At 34.3% G+C, this 22,396-nt stretch overlaps 1 protein-coding gene across 2 annotated transcripts in view; it reads right to left on the bottom strand.

Moving 5' to 3' along the window:
* Positions 1–6,360: 6,360 nt before the first annotated feature.
* The window catches only part of pod1 (coronin pod1), a 64,002-nt gene continuing 47,966 nt past the window's right edge, over positions 6,361–22,396 (bottom strand). Inside the window, exons 12-19 of one of the 2 annotated variants that reach the window (XM_069847115.1) lie at positions 21,823–22,052; positions 19,924–20,114; positions 17,386–17,524; positions 16,854–17,060; positions 13,339–13,474; positions 11,938–12,104; positions 9,972–10,055; positions 6,361–8,674 (exon numbers count right to left, since the gene is read on the bottom strand). In XM_069847115.1, coding sequence (XP_069703216.1) covers positions 8,666–8,674; positions 9,972–10,055; positions 11,938–12,104; positions 13,339–13,474; positions 16,854–17,060; positions 17,386–17,524; positions 19,924–20,114; positions 21,823–22,052 — 1,163 coding nt within the window. In that variant the 3' untranslated portion in view covers positions 6,361–8,665. The remainder of the gene's footprint in view (positions 8,675–9,971; positions 10,056–11,937; positions 12,105–13,338; positions 13,475–16,853; positions 17,061–17,385; positions 17,525–19,923; positions 20,115–21,822; positions 22,053–22,396) is intronic. The other variant, XM_069847114.1, reaches the window with a different exon arrangement.

The raw sequence follows: 22,396 nt of genomic DNA, 5'->3' as shown, positions 1-22,396 counted from the left end.
TCGTATCCGGAACTTGCCTGGTCCCATTGGTGCTGGTTAAAAGAGATTCTACTGTATTCTAATTTGGGAAATGTCGGGATACATGGGTCATGTATGCAACAAAAATTGTCTCATATCCACCAAAAAATCTGCACTCATTTCAGGGACAACCAATACATCTAATGTCAACCTTCTTAGGTAAGAAAATCCACACATAATCAAAGTCAGATGTTAGGTTTTACTGTATAGCAGGATATATTTGAAATTCGCAAATCTTTTAAAAGTCACTGTAAAAATTACTACTTGACTCTTTTATTGTGAAGTAGAATGCCACACACTTTCAGACACAAAACATACTATAAGAACTCTTTCTTCATACCTGAATCTCATAGTATTACAAACTGCAGACGTTTGGTGCATCATAAGTGTAGTTGTCACTAATTACAATGCAGTTGCAGTCAGTCGGGTCCGATACACTATAACATCACCATACACTATGTTTACGTATATATATTTATACTATAAAAATTAGGGCAAAATGTACACACTACAAAACCATGGAACTTATTCTCGCAATAATGCAAAACACGGTTAAGTTACTCTCATATTCCTTCCACATACGAATCACACAATCCATTCACAACACAAATGCATGCACAAAATTTGTGTAACCTTTCATATAACTTTTCACTGAACATTTGTTTTCCTATGTATTATGAAAACCAAATTTTGATTTTCTTTATCATAAAATTGATATCAATGTTAATCAAGAGGTTATATCTCCAGAGCATAATAAAACCTACTTCAAGTTATCTCTCATTAAGAATGTAGTCCCAACCAAATCTACCAATATTTCAGTCTACATCCACAGTCGTCTTGAGAAATATTTAGTAGAAGTTTCATTATACTTATGAGCCAGTTAATGCAAAGGAAATACTGATGAACTAATCATTACAGATGCACTGACCAATGCACAATTTCATTTTCAGAATCTGAATTTGAATATTACTGCAATATTAACAAATGTTTATCGAATTATTTAATTGGTATTTGTACTAAGTTTCTTAAGTTTATTTTTGATTCTAGGGAACTATGAGTTGTGTCTTGCTTCCCAATTTATGGTTTAAATGCTTGCCTTTTTCTAGACGTTTAACTAATTATTTTTATCATTTCACTTGTGTTCATCAAATTTCCAGGAATTCTTCTAATAACGTAAATTTTAAAACTTTCCCTTCCCATAATTTTACACTGAATCTATATTTCATCTAAAATTTAAATAAAATGTGTTTGATACATTCATTCCAGAACTAATTTCCTACTTCTCGTCAACATAATTCAAGTACAATTAAACTGCAAAACTTGAGCATTTGAAATATGACAAACAAGAACTATATAATACTGAAATTATTCAGACTTTGGAAAGGAAATTAATTTTTGGCACCATTATGGAATGCTGATTATTGGTTACTTCCTTCAAGAAAGGATCACATAGAAGTAGATACAGCATTTTAAACATTCTATACAAAATTTGTTTTAATGTAACAGACTGACAAGTGCCTACAATTTTCTTCTAACTCATCTACAATTATTATTGAACGATTCTCTAATGTTCCATCATCTTTTTATCACATGATTTGTAACAATGGTCGTGGCTATTGATTCAGTCATTTATAACACTATACCAAGTATATGTAGTATCTCTAACTGAAACAATGGAAACTCAATCTCAAAATAATATTTAGCAAAATAAATATAACTTGAGGTTGTTCCTTTATTCAATTTTATAGATGGTGCAAAAATATCTGTATGGCTATTAAGGAACTGAAATATTTATGAAATGTACATTGAGAAACTTGAAAATTCATGTTCTATAGCTTAATTCTTCCTGACTACTGCATTAATTTTTCATTATTGAGGTTCAAAGCTTCTAGTTACTTGTAAAGACATGCGAACATTTACAAATTATTTTCCTTCTTTAACACCTTACTGTCAGTGTTGGTGCAGAAAATGGGCATTACATTTGTTGCTGAATATGTGTACTGCATCACTAAGAGCATTTTCTCTATTAATGCACTCTATAAAATGTAAATATCTTTTAGAAGTATTAACAAATCGCTGCATATGAAGATAAGATTTTGATGTAATTTGTTTTATTATATTTTGTGTTTCTGTCATTGTTCTCTTTGTAACTGAATTTTTCGAAAGAATTTTGTTTCTAGAATCCATTATTATTATTATTATTATTATTATTATTATTATTTACAGAAAAAATATTTTTCTTCAAATTTACTGGTTCTTCTGGAAGTACTGAATAGTGAATAGTTCTTCTGGAAGTTCTCTGTTCTGAAAATATATGATAATAACCCTGTGTCAATAAATTTAGCTTTCCAAAAACGTGTTTCTCTATATCCTGGTGTGGTCGAGAAATTGCAAGATCTTGTTTAAACATATTCTGATGAACATAAATACTAACAAGGTTTCATATAATGGTTATGTTGTTGTTTAGTCAACTGTCTGAAGACAGGTCTGAACCTCACAAGTGATACCAAGAAGTCACTTATGAGGCAACTAGGCCAGGAGATAATGGGGTTCATAAATGAGTCAATTCAATTAAAGTATGTATAGTTGCATCATTAAATTGTATTTTTGTGTGTAATGCTTGAGATTTTCATCCGAACCATGGAACCTGACAATGAGGTAGTACCATATGCATAAGAGAACTGCTGAATGTCGAAGGAAATAGTGTGATTTTATAGAAAATTTTGACGATTCTAATGACAAAACAAGATAAGCTGTTTTTCTACAAAAATTCATGATATGAACGACACTATGGAAGACTTTCGAACTGTACCATATGAAAGGAAATTTTAACATAATATCCACTTCAAATGATGTTGTGTTGTTTAATAATAAGTATTTCCTAAGAAAATGATAAAGCAATATTCATTCATACAGGAGTTATGGTAATTTTAGGAATGTATAACATTTTTCAAGTATGTATGTATGTATGTACTAGGTACAGTGAAATGAAAATGGGTCACCACACACAGAACTAAATTGTGCAAAGTTGGTAACTGTGCTATTTACTATTGATACTGACATGTGTGGGGAAGGAGAGCAGCACATTCACAATAATTGATGTACACTTGTTTGTTTTTTGCGCTGGAAGTAATGTTAGTGATATGTGTATTAGTTCAACATCTGAAATGGAAACAAATAAAGAAGAGCGGGGAGATATGGTTCGTTTTTTGACTGCTGAGGGTAATGGTGGATGAGAAATTTATCATTGCATGTACGTTGAATACTGCATATCATGTTCATGTGTACTGAAGTGGCACAAGAGATTTCGAGATGGACACAGGTCACTGCAAGACTATCTTTGCCAAGACAGGCACATCACGTCATTACCCCTGATGTTACTGTGTGAGTGGATGGAACCACAATCAATGCACACCGCTATGAAGACATTTTGCAGAAACTGAGGTGTGCCACAATGTCCAAATGCTCTGGAATGCTACTGAATGGTATTATCTTCTCCATGATAATGCCTGCCCACACACTGCCCAACAGGTATGAGGTACACTTCAGGGTTTGGCTATAAACACTTCAACAGCTGCCCTATAGCCCAGATATTTCCCCATGCGATTTCCATTTTTTGCCACCTAAGAAAGAAGACATTCATGGACATTGTTTTGCAATGGGCGAAGATGTGTGCTACTGATTAAGGATGCGGTTCTGTCAGTAGCCTAAAGACTCCTACAACAAAGGGATTAACTGTCTTTTCTCCCAGTGGGATAAATGTATTAACAGTTATGGAGATTACTTTTTGGTGACATCTGTTTTCATTTGGCTGCCCATTATATGGCATTGTAGAGATCAATTTAAATGTTTTAACAATTATAATTTTTTTTTCCATGTTGTAACACAAATATGGGCTTATCAATGATTTAAACCACAACAAGTAGAAGAGATAGTTGAGAAGGAGATGAAGGGAACATGTGTAATTCTAATGGGTGACTGGAACACAGTAGTAGTAGAAGGACAAGAAGAGTTAAAAAATATGGACTGCGAAAAAGAAATAACAGAGGAGAATCTTTGGTGAATTTCTGTAAAAGAAATCCAATAAATGTTGGAAATACATTATTCCAACAACATAAACGAAGAAGGTATACATGGACATACTCAAGGGACGAAAGCAGATATCAGATAGACTATATACTAGTACAGGAAAGATTCCGAAGTTGCTTAAAAATGCAAAGACTTTATCAGGAGCAGATATTAACTCAGATCAAGTTCTACGAAAGATACCTAGAGAAGAATAAAGAAGTGTATATAATATTTGTGGACCTCGAAAAGGCATTTGACAGAGTGGATTGGGACAAACTGATGGACATCCTGAAGAAAATAGATGTGCATTGGAAAGACAAGAGGCTGTTCAGTAATCTTTATACGAAACAATGAGTCAAAGTCAGGATAGGAGAAGAAATGTCTCAAGAAAGTGACATAGGGAGAGTAGTACGACAAGGTTGCACTTTATCACCTACCCTGTTCAATATCTACTTGGAAGATTTGGTGAAGAACTGTTTTCAGATCATGGGAGGGGGTGATAGTAGGAGGAAGAAGAATAAATTGTATAAGATTTGCTGATGATATGGCATTGTTAGCAGAAGATATGTTACAGGAGCTAAATGACAGCTGTGAGCAGTATGGGGTGAAGATAAATGGAAACAAGACGAAGTCTATGGTTGTAGGAAGAAAAATAAAGAAGCTAAACTTGCGAATACTAAATAAGGCAGTAGAACAAGTGAACATCTTCAAATACCTGCGGTGTACTATAAGCAGTAACATGAGCTGCTGCCAGGAAGTCAAAAAGAGGATAGCAATGGCTAAGGAAGCGTTAAATAAAAAAGGGAGTATCTTTTGTAGACCTCTGGAAAAAGAACTAAGGAAGAGACTAGTGAAGTGCTTTATGTGGAGTGTGGCATTGTATGGAGCAGAAACATGGACATTACGATGAAGTGAAGAGAAGTAACCAGAAGCATTTGGAATGTGGATAAGGAGAAGAATGGAGCATGTGAAATGAACAGACAGAATATGAAATGAAGCTGTGTTGGAAAAGAGTGGGTGAAGAAAGAATGATGCTGAAACTGATCAGAAAGAGAAGAAGAAATTGGTTGGGTCACTGGCCGAGAAGAAACTGCCTACTAAAGGATGTACTTGAAGGAATGGTGAATGAAGAGTTCGGGACAGAAGAAGACATCAGATGATAGACGATATTAAAATATATAGATCATATGCGGAGACTAAGAGGAAGACAGAAAATAGTAAGGATTGAAAAATGCTGGGTTTGTCGTGAAAGACCTGCCCTGGGGAAGAACACTTATGTATGTATATAATGTGAAGTGATGTGTCACTGACAAAAGCAGAGTGTGCATTTAAGGACTGTATGCATCAGAAAGTGGAGTTTCTACTTTACAAACTTTGACACTTCGTTCATATAATAACGAAGTATTAACTTCAGTTTTAAGAGTACAGTTAAATATTTTTTACACAATCGTGTTTTTTGTTGTACTTATCACTATTGAGGACAGGCCTTGTAAATTGGATTTATAACATGCTGGCTGGTTGCTAAAGAAACAGATAATTGTTACAACTTGTAACAGAATTAGAACATAACATTACCAATGAACTGCAACCAATTTTCCATAACTCTTCAATATTATGTCCACGGACATGACAGAATCATCACTTTCAATCATCTGATATATTGGATGTATTATAACATCCACTTTTACTATCTTTTAGCAGAATAATACTCTCTAGAATGTAAAATGGCGAAGCATCAACAAACTATTCTTAAGATTACTTAGTTACCTATTGGCCTACAATTAAACAATATGGAAAGCCCTTGAAAAATAATTTTACTCGAGATTTTCAATGCAAAAAATATCGAAAAATTATACAGCATTTGCAATTCTAATAATATGAAATAGTATACACTACACATGTGTTAATTGTGTAACAGAATCTCGGAAATAGGAAAGATTTGACTTCGTCCCATCTTTTCTAACTTTTCCTCAATTCTGTTATAATGCACTTAGTACCCTTGTATTGCAATATATTATACTTTACCATTTATTTACTTCTTATTCATTTGTAAATTAAATTTTGGCATTTAGAGTTAAATTTCATTCTTTTAAACTGGAATTATTCGTCTTCAACTATTCAGCATGAAAATACATTATTCACCTATAACGAATGTACATGTAATATCACTGTATAATATGCCACTGGAATATTTTTGCACCATATAAAAATACATCACAAAAACTGGACTGACTTCATAGATGTTTGTAGTACTGTACCCTCAACAAATATGCAGCAACATTTTAATTCATAATCCTTCAAGTGTGTTCTATATTAGTATCAAAATAAATTTCTTCTAACTTTCTAATTAAAAAATGTGCACAGAAATGCTTACAAAAGAAATGCATTATGTATAAATACTATTTTATATATTATAAATAATATCAATATTCATGAGGAGTTATATTTTATCACAAGAACATGTATCAATAAACTTATTTAAAAATTTCCCTTTTCTATTGTGCATAAATTTGCGTAAATAACCTTCAATATTAATGAATAATGTTAAGTTTAATTATAAAGGTTAGTGTGACGTTTTGTATTCTTTGAAAGCTCTTAAGACATAGCAGTAATTATTTACAAACATGCATCAAATGGACTAGATAATTAGCCTAGTTCAGATCCTCAGAATAGTTCAATTGTTTTAATTATTATGTTAAGCAGTATATGGGATATGAACAGTTGTGCTACCTTGTAAATGGATTTCCTCATCCATGTATATGTAGCAACATCAGACTTCAAGTCACCTTACAATCAAGACAAAAGCAACAATAATATGAAATGCTACAAGCATTTAATGAAGGGTATTAAATGGAAATTTTCATTCAAATATATACAAGCAATATAGAATTTGTTACTGACCTCGAGTTCATATGAAATATAAACAACAAACAACTTATAAGAAAGTCATTAGCATACAGTAGGTACTATTTGTTTCCAATACTTTGCATTTAAATACTACAAAATAAGCATGGAATCTATAGTTACATCGATCCCTCACGACTCATCACCAGTTTAATGAAGTTGACATATAAAATCTCATCCAAAACTACATGTAGAAACTGGCCTTCCTCCAACTATTAAGACTGTGAATTACAGTTATTACTTTCCCTCACATTTGGGAATGTAGATTACGCAGCCCAAACTAGGAGTTGACTTACGAATAGCAGTAAATGTAAATTGTTTATAGCAAAACGTTTTAAGCTTTTGACTTTGGAAAATATTCATTTACAGAGCTATTGTAAAGCATTCAAGCATTAAATTAATGTGTATGAAATTGTTAATGATGCCTTATATTTTTACTGTCATATAAAAGCAGCTCTCCAACTGCAGACTGGACGGTCAGCAGAATACACATATTCACTAGAATAGTGGTACTTTAGACATGACATTCAAACTAAAAAGAGACAACTATCTGTCTGCATCTCTGCTAATTCTTCTCAAGTACTAGAGTTTAATTTTAAATTCGGAAGATATATAACTTTTGTAAGAAACATACTTTTGTCTTTCAACTCAAAATTAATGTTTCATTCTGAAAGGAGAAAGAGTTTACAAAAGTAATATATTCATTTTGAATTGACTTTCCTATGATTATTTTCAGGCACTAATACCAGTCAAAAGAGGGAAACTCCCGTAGCAAGTGTGGAGATTTATGAAATAATGAGATAAAGTAAATGATCAATTACACATATGTCGATAAAATTTTCACTGGAACAGAACTTTGTCATTTCACGATTAACGACACACGAATGGTCTAGACGTTTACATTAAATACAATTTCACATCTTCATTACTTATCTTCCTTCTAAATCCACGTTCATTTGATCTCCATTTATTCAGATATATTTTTACAGCAATTCTTCAATTATTAAGGTTTAAAACAATTTTATATACACAGGAGAGAATACCACAATAAAAAAGTAAGAGATCATTTATGTATCAAATACAGTGTCCATTTTGCATGCAATTTCAATTTCCACATTCTCAATATTTCATGAAATGAAATGTGTCTAATTTTATTTCCATTTAATACCCGTAATAAAAATCTGTGCCCTCTTTAGTCAGTAATAATACTGATTTCAATCATAACATTTCATACAGAACAATTTCATGTAAAGTTTTCTATTCCAACATTAGTTTTTAATGATAAAAAATTGTCAGATGAAATTAACGTGTCAGCAACAGAGAAAGAACACGATTTGCAAATGACAGCTTCAAGGCCACTCTGTTACCTGTCAAGATCTCTCTTAGAGTTCCCTGTACAAATCAAGCCAGTCACAAAGGCAATGGTATTTCTTATAGTAATCTTAAAAGGTGTAATAAAAACTTGTGGAATGTTTCATATTTAATATGGAGATCATGGGCAAGGTTTTCTTCCAGTAAAATGGGTGTCTCCATAGTAACAAATTTGTACTTATGCAAACACTCCAAGAGAAACCTCGAACTGAGGAGCCTTGTCTTGCACCATGTCATGGTCTGCTCTTCGTGCCTAAGTGTAACTGGTCCCATGTCTGTGGTGGTGTTCCTCCTTCTGCTCTGTTCAGTCCTCCTGAAACAGTACCAGTTCATCAAAAGATTCTATGCAATGTACCTACTCTACATCGTGTTAATAGTGAAACAGTAGCTTTTTATTTCATGATACCTTGAACTGCAGAGATTACTCAGCAACGAAATTCAACATGGCCGAGAAATGATCGACAACTTTTGTCTAGGGACTTCTACAAAGCAAAGGGTTCTTTTACATGCTGAAAATCTATGATACATGCCTCCAGAATTTTCTTTCCTTCTGAATGAAAACAGGCTAAGGATTTTATCTTAGAATCCATCATCACTGGTTGAGTTTGAACTCACGAAACTCAGCTAGCACAGTCTCTTCTAAATGAATGAGGACGGACGACTAAACTGTATCGAACTTTGTTTAGCAACAGTTCGTAAAATTTATAAAATTTCCTGTTAAAATATTTCTCGTTGCATATGACAATGTAATCTGTAGAACACACTGCAAGGGAATGATTAAAAGAATCTGCAAGAATGTCAGTCTTAGGCCTGAAAAAGATCAAACTAAGGAGTGTGGTGGAGCTTTTGATGCACGCAGTCTATGATAGACGTTACTGATAGTTGGTTGCGGATAAATTATTATTCATTGTGTAACAGATTAATACAGTGTTGAACAATGAATTTGCTGGTTGGCTGGAAAGAAAAAAACAGAAAATTCTCTGAATTTGAAAAAAATCATTTTTCTTCTTGCTTCCCAATATTTAGAGAGGGCATCTAAATTTGAATGTGCGTCACATGTTGTTGTAGGTCAGGAGTTGGAATAATATAGAGCAGTGTGAGTCATCAAGTGATCAAACTGCAAGTATTGTGTTATTATTACAATACTAATTTCGAATATTTAGTCACATGTTATGCAAAGAAAAACAAATTACATAGCTGTGGAGAAATAGGAAATCCTAAAATACGACACAGCATGAGGTAAAAAAAAAAAAACTATTGAAATTCAAAATTTTTGTTAAGGCCATAAAACTTCGCAACAGGACTAATACTTGCCAAGAAGAAGAAGAAAAACAAAAACTACTGACCCTGTAAATACAATCTTGCTTCAGAGTACAAGTTGCATGCAAGATTTTATTGCAGAAAAATGCTGAAGGTGGCACTATTTACACCGCTTTCTATTAATATTAAACCCTACCCCCTTAATTTAGGAGAAAGCTGGCTAAGCCACTAGTGGGTCATTTGAAAATGTATCACCCGAAGTAGTTCCCTGGCTTTCAGAGAGAAAACTGTAGCCTGCTATTTTCTATAACAGGTGTGATTTTGCAGCAAGTTAAAGACTAAATACTTACCCACTCCCGCTCATCAACGCCTTCCATGTCATCTTGCTCCAGCTTCAAGTTTACCTCCATCCTATTGCTCACAGCTCTCTGAATCTGAAACAAATGTAAGATAACAGTGTCCATCATAGGCAGACTCTAAGGTTCTATGGATATTTATTCAAGTCCTTGAGGAGGTTATGTATTGCATTCCAAAACAAGGCTGCTGTTATGTAAAGATTAATTTTGGTCCTACAGAATTTATCTGTTATGGTAACCATGGTTAGTAGAAGAGAAAAATTCACTCCGGCATCAGGGATTGAACAGGGTCCCTGATTCTATGTACCAAGTGCTCCAACCACTGAGCTACGCCGAAGTTCAATCCACAGCACTGGATCGAATCCCCCTCTTCTAGTGTTTTCTCTTTGTGGCCTTACTCCATGTTCCATATATATTTGATATATTATTAAGTCAACTGCCATTATACAAGAAGCGCACTCAATTGAGCGACTTGGTGGCTGAGATTCCACAGTATATGCACTGTTGGACGAAGAATCTAAGTAAAGATTAATTTTGGTCCTACAGAATTTATCTGCTATGGTAACAATGGATTCGATGTGGTGCTGTGGACTGAACTTCGGTGTAGCTCACTGGTTAGAGTGCTTGGTACACAGAACCAAGGACTGGGTTCGATCCCCGGCGCCGGAGCGAATTTTTCTCCTCTAATAACCAAAGATTGCTGTTGTTCAGAACTCTGCATCGCCAGACACATGGTTATAAGAAAACAAATGCACATGGCCATGTTTACTCATCTTTCTGTCCTATTGTACCACAGGAAGTTCTAATGTGCGTGAGAAAGCAGGTTTTCATGTGACTGAAGTGGTGGTGATAAAATATAGTCAAAAGTTTTTGTTTTACTAATCCAGGCATGACATATATTTAAGGTGTACAAGTTTCCTAAAAAAATATTCGAACAATGAAGAAAAGGTAAACTTTAATTTTAAATATGTCAGATTTTAATTGCATAAGCATGTGTTGTGAACCAGTCCACAGTGTCCCAGATATGTTCAGAAGCAAAACAATTCGAGTTGGGGGCTGCTACAGTTTTAAGTCACCCAGAAAACATATAAATTTACCAAAGTGGATAAGAAACTACGACAACTTCAAGAAATATGTAGTATGCGCAACTATTTTCTTATCAACAGCTTATACAATATTCCACATATTCGAATTTATTTATTATCTGCATGTCTCAGAATATAATTGGAGATACCCACACACAATGCAACAAAGAAAACGACTTCCTCTCTTATAGGAGATAATGATACAACTGTCGCATTGCTCTATTACTTGTTGCTATATGTAGGTGATCTGCAGCAGAGTAAAATGCTATGCTGGTGTCTCATACTAATAACATGATGGGGTATTCAGTGATAAGATAATCTTAAATATGTCACGCAACAATTACTTTGAAGTGAAGTGGAACTGTATCTGGAATTATGCGTGATGTTTCAGTAGTTAATTAATGAATACAGAAATGGCAATTCATCTCTAAGGATGGAGACAAATGGTGCATACACTTCATAAACGTAACACAAAAGAAGCATTGTCTCCGTATTCTCCTTAAGTCACACTCTTAAAAGTCTAGAAAGCTTATAAAAATCTGTTTGTAAAGCTGCTGCCAACTAAACCTCCTTAAAGATAACTAGTATATGATGCAGATACTAGAAAGAAGGTTTCCTGTTAATACAAATTAGACGAAAGTTGTTTAATCGGTTAAGGAAATAAATATGCCAAATTATTTGGGGGGTATTCGAAACCAGCTACCCGTAGAAGAACTGTTCCAGCATGTTTATAGAAATCATATTAAGTAAATTAAACAACTTTCCTTAGAAAAATAAACAGAAGATTCCTTCGTAATTCCTACATAACTTATGAATTAAGCAACAGAAATGTAAAATTGCATAATGAGGAACTCACTAACTGAAATATGTGTTACCTGCTCCTGTTTCTCTTTGGTTGATCCACTTATATCTGCATTCCATCCAAGGCGATTGTATGGCTGCTGAGACCCAGGGAAACTCCCACCAGCTGCAGTTGAGCTTCCTGGAGTCTTACTGCCTGCTGGCTTCTCACTAATTCCTGCAGAGCCCTGTGCTTCAGATACTAATAGAAAACAAATTTTATATATTCACACATATATATTAAGGTGCTCTCTTATATATTAAGTTACTGTTTATGATCCACTTATTTCACTCAACACAGACTCTGAATTGTTCATTTCGTTTAATACCTTCATAAAGCAGGCAGTGCTTTCCTGAATAACCACTTTGCCAAACTGCAGAATAACCATTTTATATGGTATGAACAAATATAGCCTCAACTTATTATTATTATTATTATTATTATTTAGTAGTTGTGGTATTTTAGTGGAGTTTGTGGTAGTTGTAGTGGTAGTAGTTGCAGAAGCAGAAATCATGGTTTTAGTGGTAGTTATGATTGTGATGATGATCATAGTCGTCTCTGTGGTGGTAATTGTCATATAGTGTGAATCTTAATTGTAGTTATGTCGGTGTTGTCATAGACATTTCACTATAGTGACTTCCACAGTAGTAGTCGTTGTTGTGGCAGTGATAGTAAGTTACAGTCATTTGTAGTAGTAGTGGTCGTAGTCATAGTAGTAGTAGTGATGGTGGTGGTGCATGTAGTTTTTAATCATGGTGATGGCAATGACAGTGAAAGTGGGCGGTATTGGCAAAGTAACAGTGACAATGACTATAGTATATAATATATTATTTCAAGAAATCTGCCCACCATTTGTGAGCTGCCATGAAGGACAAAGAGTATTTTTAGCACAGAAATATAATTACAAGTTCAGTGAACCATTAATTTTGTTTTAAAATCGAAACTGCTACAAATACATTTTAGGTCAGTAGATATATTCATACGTAAAGCGACATAAATATTACGAAAAAAATAAATAAATAAAAGAGTTAATGAACTTAATACTTTCATTTCAAATACAGATGGTGTTTTAGCAGATCAATTGATCCTTTCAAAGTTATATTTGGAATAACAAAGGTAGGTATTCCAAGCCCCTTAAACACATCTTCATGAAGAGAGTAGTGGTACCGCTTCTCTAACCAGCAGTCCAATTACTTCAAACTCTTTTAGCTGGCAGCTTTGGAGGTAATAAATGGTGGTGGTGGTATTAGAAATAGAAGATTATAATGTATCTACAGTCTGTCATCTTACAAAACTTCAGAACTGTACGTTTTATAATATAGGTAATGTTTGAATACAATCTAAGGCTGGAATTTTCAATTATCCTTAACTGTTGTTTCTGTATAGAAAAAAACCTTTATAAATTTTTCATAGTAAGTAATGCACACACACTCACAGCTCTCCATTCCTTCCGGTTTGAGGCTCTGTCTGGATGGCAACTTGTCCATGCCTTGGAACCACTGTGTGCTTGTGAGAGTTGCTTTCCACGTCACTTTGGTTGGTGGAAACAGGTCATCTTGGAACAAGTCGCTCTGCAGAGAAAAAAAAAAAAAACATTTCGACAACTGGAGCACAATGCAATTCTATAATACTATACTACATTCTTGTATATAAACTTTTGGTTTGTATCCTTTAAGGAGGGAAACAGGTGAAATTGAAATTTTGGTTTCAAAATTCGCATTTTTTTAAAAATGAATCAACAATCTCTTATTTACATGTTGAGGAAGTTTCAGTGCTCTGCAGTGGTGCTCAGAAGCATAAAAATTATGTGACTTCCATACAAACTTTATAAGCTGTTTTTTCACATGTTCAAAGTGTAAAGGCTCTTACAATTTTGGTGCTAGGAACTTTTACGGAATGTTCTACATACTATGGGTAACGAAACATTTTTTTTATATAAACTAAATATCTCGAAATTAAAAAATAAAACATATCTAATGGACATTCAGAATTTAAATGTTGAAGTTTCATATTCTTTAAAAAATTATCTCTTCATTTATAGATGTAAATTTAAAATTCTGGATGCTTAGTTATTTTCTAACCATATCAGAGATGCAGTAACAAAAGTCATGTATGAAACTTAAATAAATGCAAGAGATAGATTGATTTTGAAAATAAGATTTTTTTTAAAATTAGAATAACTTCAAAACCATTCACCTAATTATAATGAAACTTATATGCAAGAATACTTATAGCAGAGGGATGAAGTGACTACCTTAAAAATTGTAGAAAACAGACATTTCACCCATCATCTTCCTTAAAGCACATTCATCTTGACACACAGCCTAACCGAAAGAGCTAATTCTTCTTAAATTCAAACTGTTATAACTATTTTATCCGAAATTACTACAGAACATTTTAATTACAAATTGTCCGTGAAAGTTGAGTGGTTATAATGTTTATGTATAGGTCCAATACTCGTGATTACAAATGCAAGTAAAGGCTAACCATTTTAAGAGTGATGAAGATCCTTAGCATGACTTCTTTTGGAAGTGAATAAATTGTTTCAGATCCATGTCATAGAAGTCTGTGCTTGAAAGTTAAGGATTAGAGACAAAATTTATCTGTTAATCTGTTAAAGAAATTTCACACTGCCAGCCTATCAGGTCTAATTGACAATATTGGAGACATTCATAATCAACATACAAAGAAATGTTACAGTTCATATAAATTAAAAATAATGACAGTGGCAGACAAAGAGCTATACAGGAGATAAGTAGGCCTATAACATTTGGATTGCATTGAAAAAGTAGGCCTATTGATTACTCAATAAATCTTGGATAAGAAGCAAACTTTTTCTTATATTTTTGTTTTTTGTTTTCATTTATAAAACTCACTTCTTACATGCTATGCAAATGAAATTAAGTTCATTGTTTTCTCGACTAGAAATAATTTGTTGAAATATCACAAAAAAAACACTGCTGCCACTTCACTCACAACTTTCTGCTTAAATTTTATCATAAGCCTTGCACAGCAGAGAAAGCTGCAGAATAAAGATCACATAACCTTGCAGTGTAACAAATTTTTTCATTTGTAAAATTATAAGAGTGCACAGTGTTAGTCGAATGGTTTAAGCATTGGCTTTGCATGCTGGAAACCGAAGTTTAAATCCTGTCAAGTTCATTTGAAATATGTTGTGGATAAAGACTGTTTAGGACTGATTTTAGCAGAGTATCCCATTTTCCATGCCAGCATTCCAATATTTCTCCATTAATCACAATTACCATCCCAGTGTAAAGTATATCCACTTCACTTCACATTGTACCATAAGCAACAACTATGACAGATACAAGATCTACAGTTTGAATGCATTACCCTAAATTACTGTCAAGGTCATTTTTTGCAGTATGATGGCAATAGAACACATATAAACAATTAACTGTTAAAAAAAATCGCAACCTGTAAAAGTTCTCTTAATGTACATTATACAGGAGTACAGATGGTCTGACGAGATTAATTAAAAATGGAAAATTATTATAAGAATGTCATCAAACAAGAGTCTGTTATAATGTGGCAAGAAGATTCAAACTGAAATAAGACTACAGAATAAACAAAGATGACGCAATTTATTACAACTTTGACAGAGAAAAATGATCTGCTGCACTGTTTTCTGCTGTGCTTGCTACATTGATGTATCATAAAATTCCCATAATGATGACTTGAAAAAGAATAGATGAGAAAACTGAGTATAGAAATAATCCCTGCCTGCGGAACATAACATTCAAATACTAGAAAAACATTATGAAAAAGAAAGGGACCTATGCAAAACTATTATATTATGTGGCAAATTTAAAAAAAGAAAGACTGAAACAGTGAAAAATTTAACGACCTCAGGACATCCTATCAAAGGAACTGAAGAAAGAGAAAGAATCTAGACATTCACAGCAGGACAGGAAAATTTGTATTACTCAAAAGAAGTTAAAAACACTTACTGTTCATTTTCAAATACCAATAATTTCATATTAAATCTCTTCAATTTTATTTCGTTTATAAGATTATGACTATGAGACAATTAAGACAGTTTGATACCCAATGTTGAACACAGGCTATTTTTAGATATTTATTTCTCCTTTCCTGTAATCCACGAGTGATTATGAGAGCACATACGCCAATCTGTTTGCAAGTTTTTACGACGCTTTCACAATTGTCCTGTCATATGATGGTCAAGTGTTAGTTTGAATGGTCTGTTCAAACCATATGGTATGGTCATCGTACTGCATAAAAGACCTTCAGATGGCTATACTTGAGTCAATGGTGAAAATTAAAGAGGAAAAGAGGCAGATTATATCAGAAAATCTATACTTTGCAAAATTTCTTCACAACAGCAGCACAACTTGTGGATCATGCATTCAAAGCACTTTCATTATTTATGTATCAAGAATGGTCGAGTGACTACCATGATCACCATGAAATTAGCGACTTCAAACTTCACCATGGGACTTATAAGGACAGATAAAAATTCTTGGCAAGGCTTTTCTCGCAAGGAATGTACAGCAAGGAATCTCAGACTGTTTATTTCAGTGTGTAAAATAAAATAAAATCCTATCCCAAAATGAGAGAAAGCTGTAAAAAATTCACTGGCTAGCTCTAGATTCATACGCAGAGGGCTCTGGAAGACAAAAGAAGGAACAAGGTACAAAATATGAGGCTGTAAATAATAAGCCAAAAGACTGCAATATCTTTGAAACTGGACTGTGGGATAGTATGTCCTTGTCTGTAAAAAGCAATCTGAAATGAAAGCCACTTTTCCTTCCCAGCCTGTTAAAAATGATGTTTTTCTCTGACAGATTCAATAAACAAATACAAATAAAGTCCAATAAATATCAACTGCTATTACCTCGGGTAATTATTTTAATGTCAAGGAAAATTACTTCATATTATTTCTGGCAAACAATTTATTGTCTAAATTACCTTGATTCTTGGAACAGTGAATGAAAGTGGCTCAATTGTGTTGTTAGTTAGTCGCAGAGCTTTTGCAAATTCCACATTACCAACATCGCAAACATGCTTTGGAAGAAATGACAGTCCTTGATGGAGAGTGTTGCAACGATGATGACTTAGAGGACAAAGGTATGGCGCTTCTTCTGTCACTTCAAATGCATAAATTGTTGAATCACCCTGCAAGCACAAGACTCATATCAGTTAGTTTAATGAAAAGTGCCAAACACAATTCGACATCTTTTCTAAATGATGGCAATAGTTGAAATTTATGTCGAAAATCTCAGATGTATACTTGTCCCTCAAATATACCATATTCTAAACATTACAAATAGTAAGAGGAAAAGTAAGAGGTACTATTGTAATTTACTATTTGATTTTCTGAAAAATAGGCTCAATGAAGGCATCATAAAATAATATTCGTAAGATTAATAAGGTGTTATTAATACTTTAAATCTTTATGTACAGTAGACAGTGTTCTTCTTTCACAGCAGATTGCACTTACTTTTCCTGTGAGGAACAGAGTAGAACTGTCTTCATCATAAAAGGGAATGAGAATTGCTGGAGAGACATCCAGTCCCACTGTATTCAGTGATGTATTTAAACTGTCTGCTTTGAATATCTGAATCTGCCTTTCCGAGACCCTGAAAATAACATTAAATTAAAAACACTACATAAAAAAGATGGAAAAAATTTCATTAAAATATGTAATGAATTTGAACATTTAGGTGTCAGAATTAATAAAGAAGCTAGTTAAGAAGATATTAGTCATTGGATAATAAAGAGAGATCAGCAACAGCAATGTTATGGGAGAAAAATATAAAGTCACCAAAACTCAAGTACATAAATCTATAGTTCAACAAAGTAGAGTGACATGAAGTGGAAACTTGGAAGATGAATCCAAATTTGCTGTTGAAATTATTATCAATGGAAATGAACTTCTTGAGACATTCAACCAGACATTCTAGATATAAAATAATAAGAAATGAGGTGGCGTTGTTGTTTAGTCAACTGTCCGAAGACAGGTCTGAACCTCATAAGTGATATTAGACAAAAAATGAATATGGAAAATTGAAATTTGGATTATGTACAGTACAGACAATTCGAGTGGGATGGACATGTGAAACGGATGGGAAATGAAAGGTTGTCAAAGTGAATAATAGAATGGATTCTGTATGGAGAAAGAGGAAGATGCAGACCTTGAAATACATGGATGAAGGAAGTCAAGAAAGCAATGTGCGAAAAGAGATTACAAGAACGGGAAGAGAAACTTGGAAAGGAAGATAAAAGTGTAGATTTTGGGCACAGGAAGATGCTGTCACTGCATTACATTATAATTAAGTACATAAAAATGTAATTGCTAACCAATGCTGAGTTCTTGCCAATGAAGCCATTAACTCTTTTGCTCTCCAATATAGTAAATAGCAAAAAAAAAAAAAAAAAACTTTTCAATTTCTTTCTACCAAAAATGACATGAGGAAACAGTATATGAAAGAAATCAAAACTAAAAGCACTAAAATGTATGAGGTCATAGATGGCAGCACATGACCAGTACTATAGGGAGCCAACCATTTCCTTCCAGTAAATACTGTCAGATCTATGTAGGATAAAGTGGCTGTAGGCTGGTTTTCTTTAAGTACTTTGGCTTCTTCTATAAGCATCATTTCACTATTCTTCATTTACGGCATGTTATTTCATCTTCTCTCAGTAAATTCTTATAGTTTTACAAAAACAGACATTAGTGTGTCCAATTGTTTGTTTTTCTATCATTCCATTAATTTTCCATTATGATCTGTATTACTAATGTCCTTGCCATCCTGAAAAACAGATCCTTCATCTCACAGCTTCTTGAGCTGAATACATATTATGAAGAGGAACAGAATAAAAATGTACAATCTTACACATAGATCTAGACGCTTTACAAAATATTACAAGAAAAATAAGCACAAACAATGACAGTTGTTATGCAATAACTGGATATTTAAAAAGTTTGAACATATTAAAATGTCAAAAGAGGCTAAAGAGGCAGTGAAACTTGTGAGATCAGTATTTCATAGATGACATGACTCTTAGAGTAGGTAGGTAGTTCCTTGTGTAACAATTATCTTGAACTTAGCTGTCCTCATTGATCTAGTGATTACTGTGCTTGGCTCTGGAATATATAGGCCTAAACGATAAATAATTGAAACACAGGTTTCATCATATGAAAAAGTGAAACTGTTGGCCTGCCTAGCAAATTTAATTCATTTAAGATGAATAATGACAAAATTATATGTCAATCCCTGTCATTACACCGTTTCCATTTCTTGGTCACCAATGTGGCCTCTGGTGGTAGAAAATAGTAGACATATGTTGGTAAAAAAAAGTCTCACTATACACAGCCTTCTATGTGCAATGGTATATTACTGGTCGATATACATAAGAAAAGAAAAAGCTGTCAAATGCTAAGTCTCTTTTGGAAGACTTTGATTGATTTCATGAGAGCTTCAGTTTACACATGAACAAATTCTTATGCATGACTCCACTCTCTTTTTCCTTTGTTTTGTTTGTTTGTTGCTTTTTCTGTCTGTTTATAGATTAATTAATCTATAACGAAGATATATTCAAGGAATAAATTAGGTGCAAAATAAACATACTTTCCCTAGTTGTGTGAATTAGGCACTGCCCGAAGAGGACTTAGACAAATTTACACTACATGAGATTGGTCATTTTTTGTGTCTAAGGAAATACAAGATTCACAAACTGAAAATGGGTATCAACCCAACTCAAGAAAAACCAATGGCTTGGTTCTTAAGTGCTCAGTATTGGAACTCAAGCTGTCTATATTTTAAATTACAGGAGCTAATTGAATTCCATGGTTTAATGTGGCGAAATGAAGTAATTATGAAAGAGAACAATGAAAAATTGAAATATTCTGCCCACATCAATAGTTACAGAGGTAGAACTATCAGTGCTAAATTAACTGAGCTCATTACTCCAAAGTTTCCCTTATGCTTCAACAATGAGGCACTGTAATCAATTATAAGCATTATATTCAACTCACTTATCGAAACCCATGACAACAATAAATCGTCCCTCAAGAGCCCACACAACACGAGCTCCTCGTGATCCCACAGGACCTTTCCCTTCTCTGATGGGCTGGGTCTTGGAACGAGGCTTGTACACACGAAGTTTACTGTCTTTACACACTGTTGCACAGTACACTCCACAGGGACTCCACGCAAAACTGAACATCTGAAACAATTCATTGAAACATTGTAGAGAGATGAAATAAATTAAGAAACAATAAGAAATTATTTATAAGTTTTTAACATGAATGAAATGATGTAAGATGATAATAATAATAGTAATAATAATAATAATAATAATAATAATAATAATAACAATAATAATAAAGTGGTATGAGCATATCTTACAAATGGACAGTCGAAGTCTAGTCTCATAAATACGAGGGTGATTCAAAAAGCTCTCTCACAGGTGACATATTCCACTCTTGTTCGAATTATCCGCCAGGGCTACAGCACCAGACCACAGCTTCATCATGCAGCCATTAGATGGCGTATGTTGTGTCATATGTTCGCAATATCAGTTGTACAGTAAGATGGCTGCGTGCATGGTCAAACATGGAAGTGCATAGTGTGATCCGGTTTTTGCATTTTAAGGGCATCCCACCAGCAAAAATTCGTCAACTTGTTGAGGTGTACAGGATAAATGTTATGTCATGGAAACAGATGTGGGTTTGGTGCACTGAGTTCGATAATGGCAAGACAGATGTGCAAGATCATCAACAAATGGGCTGGCCAAGCACGTCCACCGCAGATGGCACTGTGTTCCGTATTGAAGGAGGTCTGATTCAGGATGATCATCGCATTCGACTTATCAACATTGCTAAGAAACTCAACATCTCAGTGTGCAATATTATCATCCACAAGCAGCTGAGATACTGAAAGATGTGTTCACAGTGGGTGCCAAGGCAACTCACAGAAGATCACATAGCCACTTGGATGGGATTGTCCCTCAAGCACTTGATGCGGTTTCATGAGAAAGGCATGCTGTTCCTGCACTGTATTGTTACAGGGAATGAAACATGGTTGTATTATGCGACACTGGAGATGAAGCAAGCATCCATGTCATGGAAACACGCATCATTCCCACTTCGCAAAAAATTCTGAACAGCTCCATCTGCAAAGAAAGTTATGGCGACAGTCTTTTGGGACTACAAGAGCGTGCTTCTAGAGCAACAGTGAATGCTACCACTTATTGTCACACACTGGAGTATTTGTGGGAGGCAATTCGCAGAAAACGCCTTGACTTCTTCTCAATAGGTGTTCTGTTGCTGCACGACAATGCCAGACCACACGCAGCCAACAACACACGTGAATTATTACAGCGCTTCTGGTGGGAGGTACTGGACCATCCTCTCTAGAGCCCCGACCTGGAACCCAGTGATTTCCATCTCTTTGGACCGTTGAAAAAGCACCTGGATGGTAAACGATTCAACAGCAATACAGCTGTTCAGCAAGCTATCATGATGTGGCTTCGGGGCAGATTTCTTCTATGCCAGCATTGATGCCTTGATCTACTGTTGAAACAAGTGTTTGGACAAGCATAATGATTATGTTGAAAAGTAATGTGTACCAGTGCACTTCTACTGTGTATCAGTATATCTCCCTGTGAAATAAAGTTTGTCAATGAAAGCTCTTGTTGCCTTACTTTCTGAAGCACCTTGGTAGTTATATTCCTGAAGGAGAGATGTGTGCTATCCTAGGAAAAGTTGTACTGATGGGGACAAGGGTGGGGGCGGGGGCAGTGGTGGTGGTGGTGGCAGCAGCAGCAGTAAGGATTCATGACGGTGGTGTAAGTGACTGTTGAAGACCTCAGACTCATACAAGTATGAGTATCATTTGTAAAATGAGAAAGAATACCACATATTTTCAAGTACCTGGTCTGTATGTCCTTCCAGAACAATTCTTTCTTCCTTAGTTGCCAAGTCCCAGATTCTTACTGTCATGTCATATGATCCTGATGCTAGAACATCCTTTGCAAGGGGATGAAACTTGATAAAATAAATCTTCTCAGAATGACCTGCAAGTACTGCATCAGGTTCGTTTGTTGGTTCAGCAAGACCGTCTTCCGGAATCAGCCACAGACGAATTGTACCATCATCACATGCTAAAATAAACAAAATAAGGTTTTTGTGCAACCAAATGCAATACATAAGTAAGAGTTGGAATAAAGACTTATCAGAGTCACTATGGTGAGATGTTAACAACTAACTATCCAAACCATGACCAGGGAGCCTACTGTATTCCATCATTAAACTTTTCAACTTTTCACTTTGCAGTTTGCACTTTTCATTGCAGTTTCTGTTTCACTATCACTTTTTAAAACTGGTTCGCAATGTGAAAAGGAAAAGTAAGAAAACTTTTCAAATACATTATTACTTTTGTTTCACCATTACAGAAATTTTGAAAAGTGCAAAGTCATATGCTGAAAAGCGAATGCATTTTTGTAAA

This window comes from Periplaneta americana, chromosome 15, assembly GCF_040183065.1.
Source record: "Periplaneta americana isolate PAMFEO1 chromosome 15, P.americana_PAMFEO1_priV1, whole genome shotgun sequence".
Lineage (NCBI taxonomy): Eukaryota > Metazoa > Arthropoda > Insecta > Blattodea > Blattidae > Periplaneta > Periplaneta americana.
Note: the sequence above shows the minus strand (reverse complement) of the source record. Positions and strands in the feature narration are given on the sequence as shown.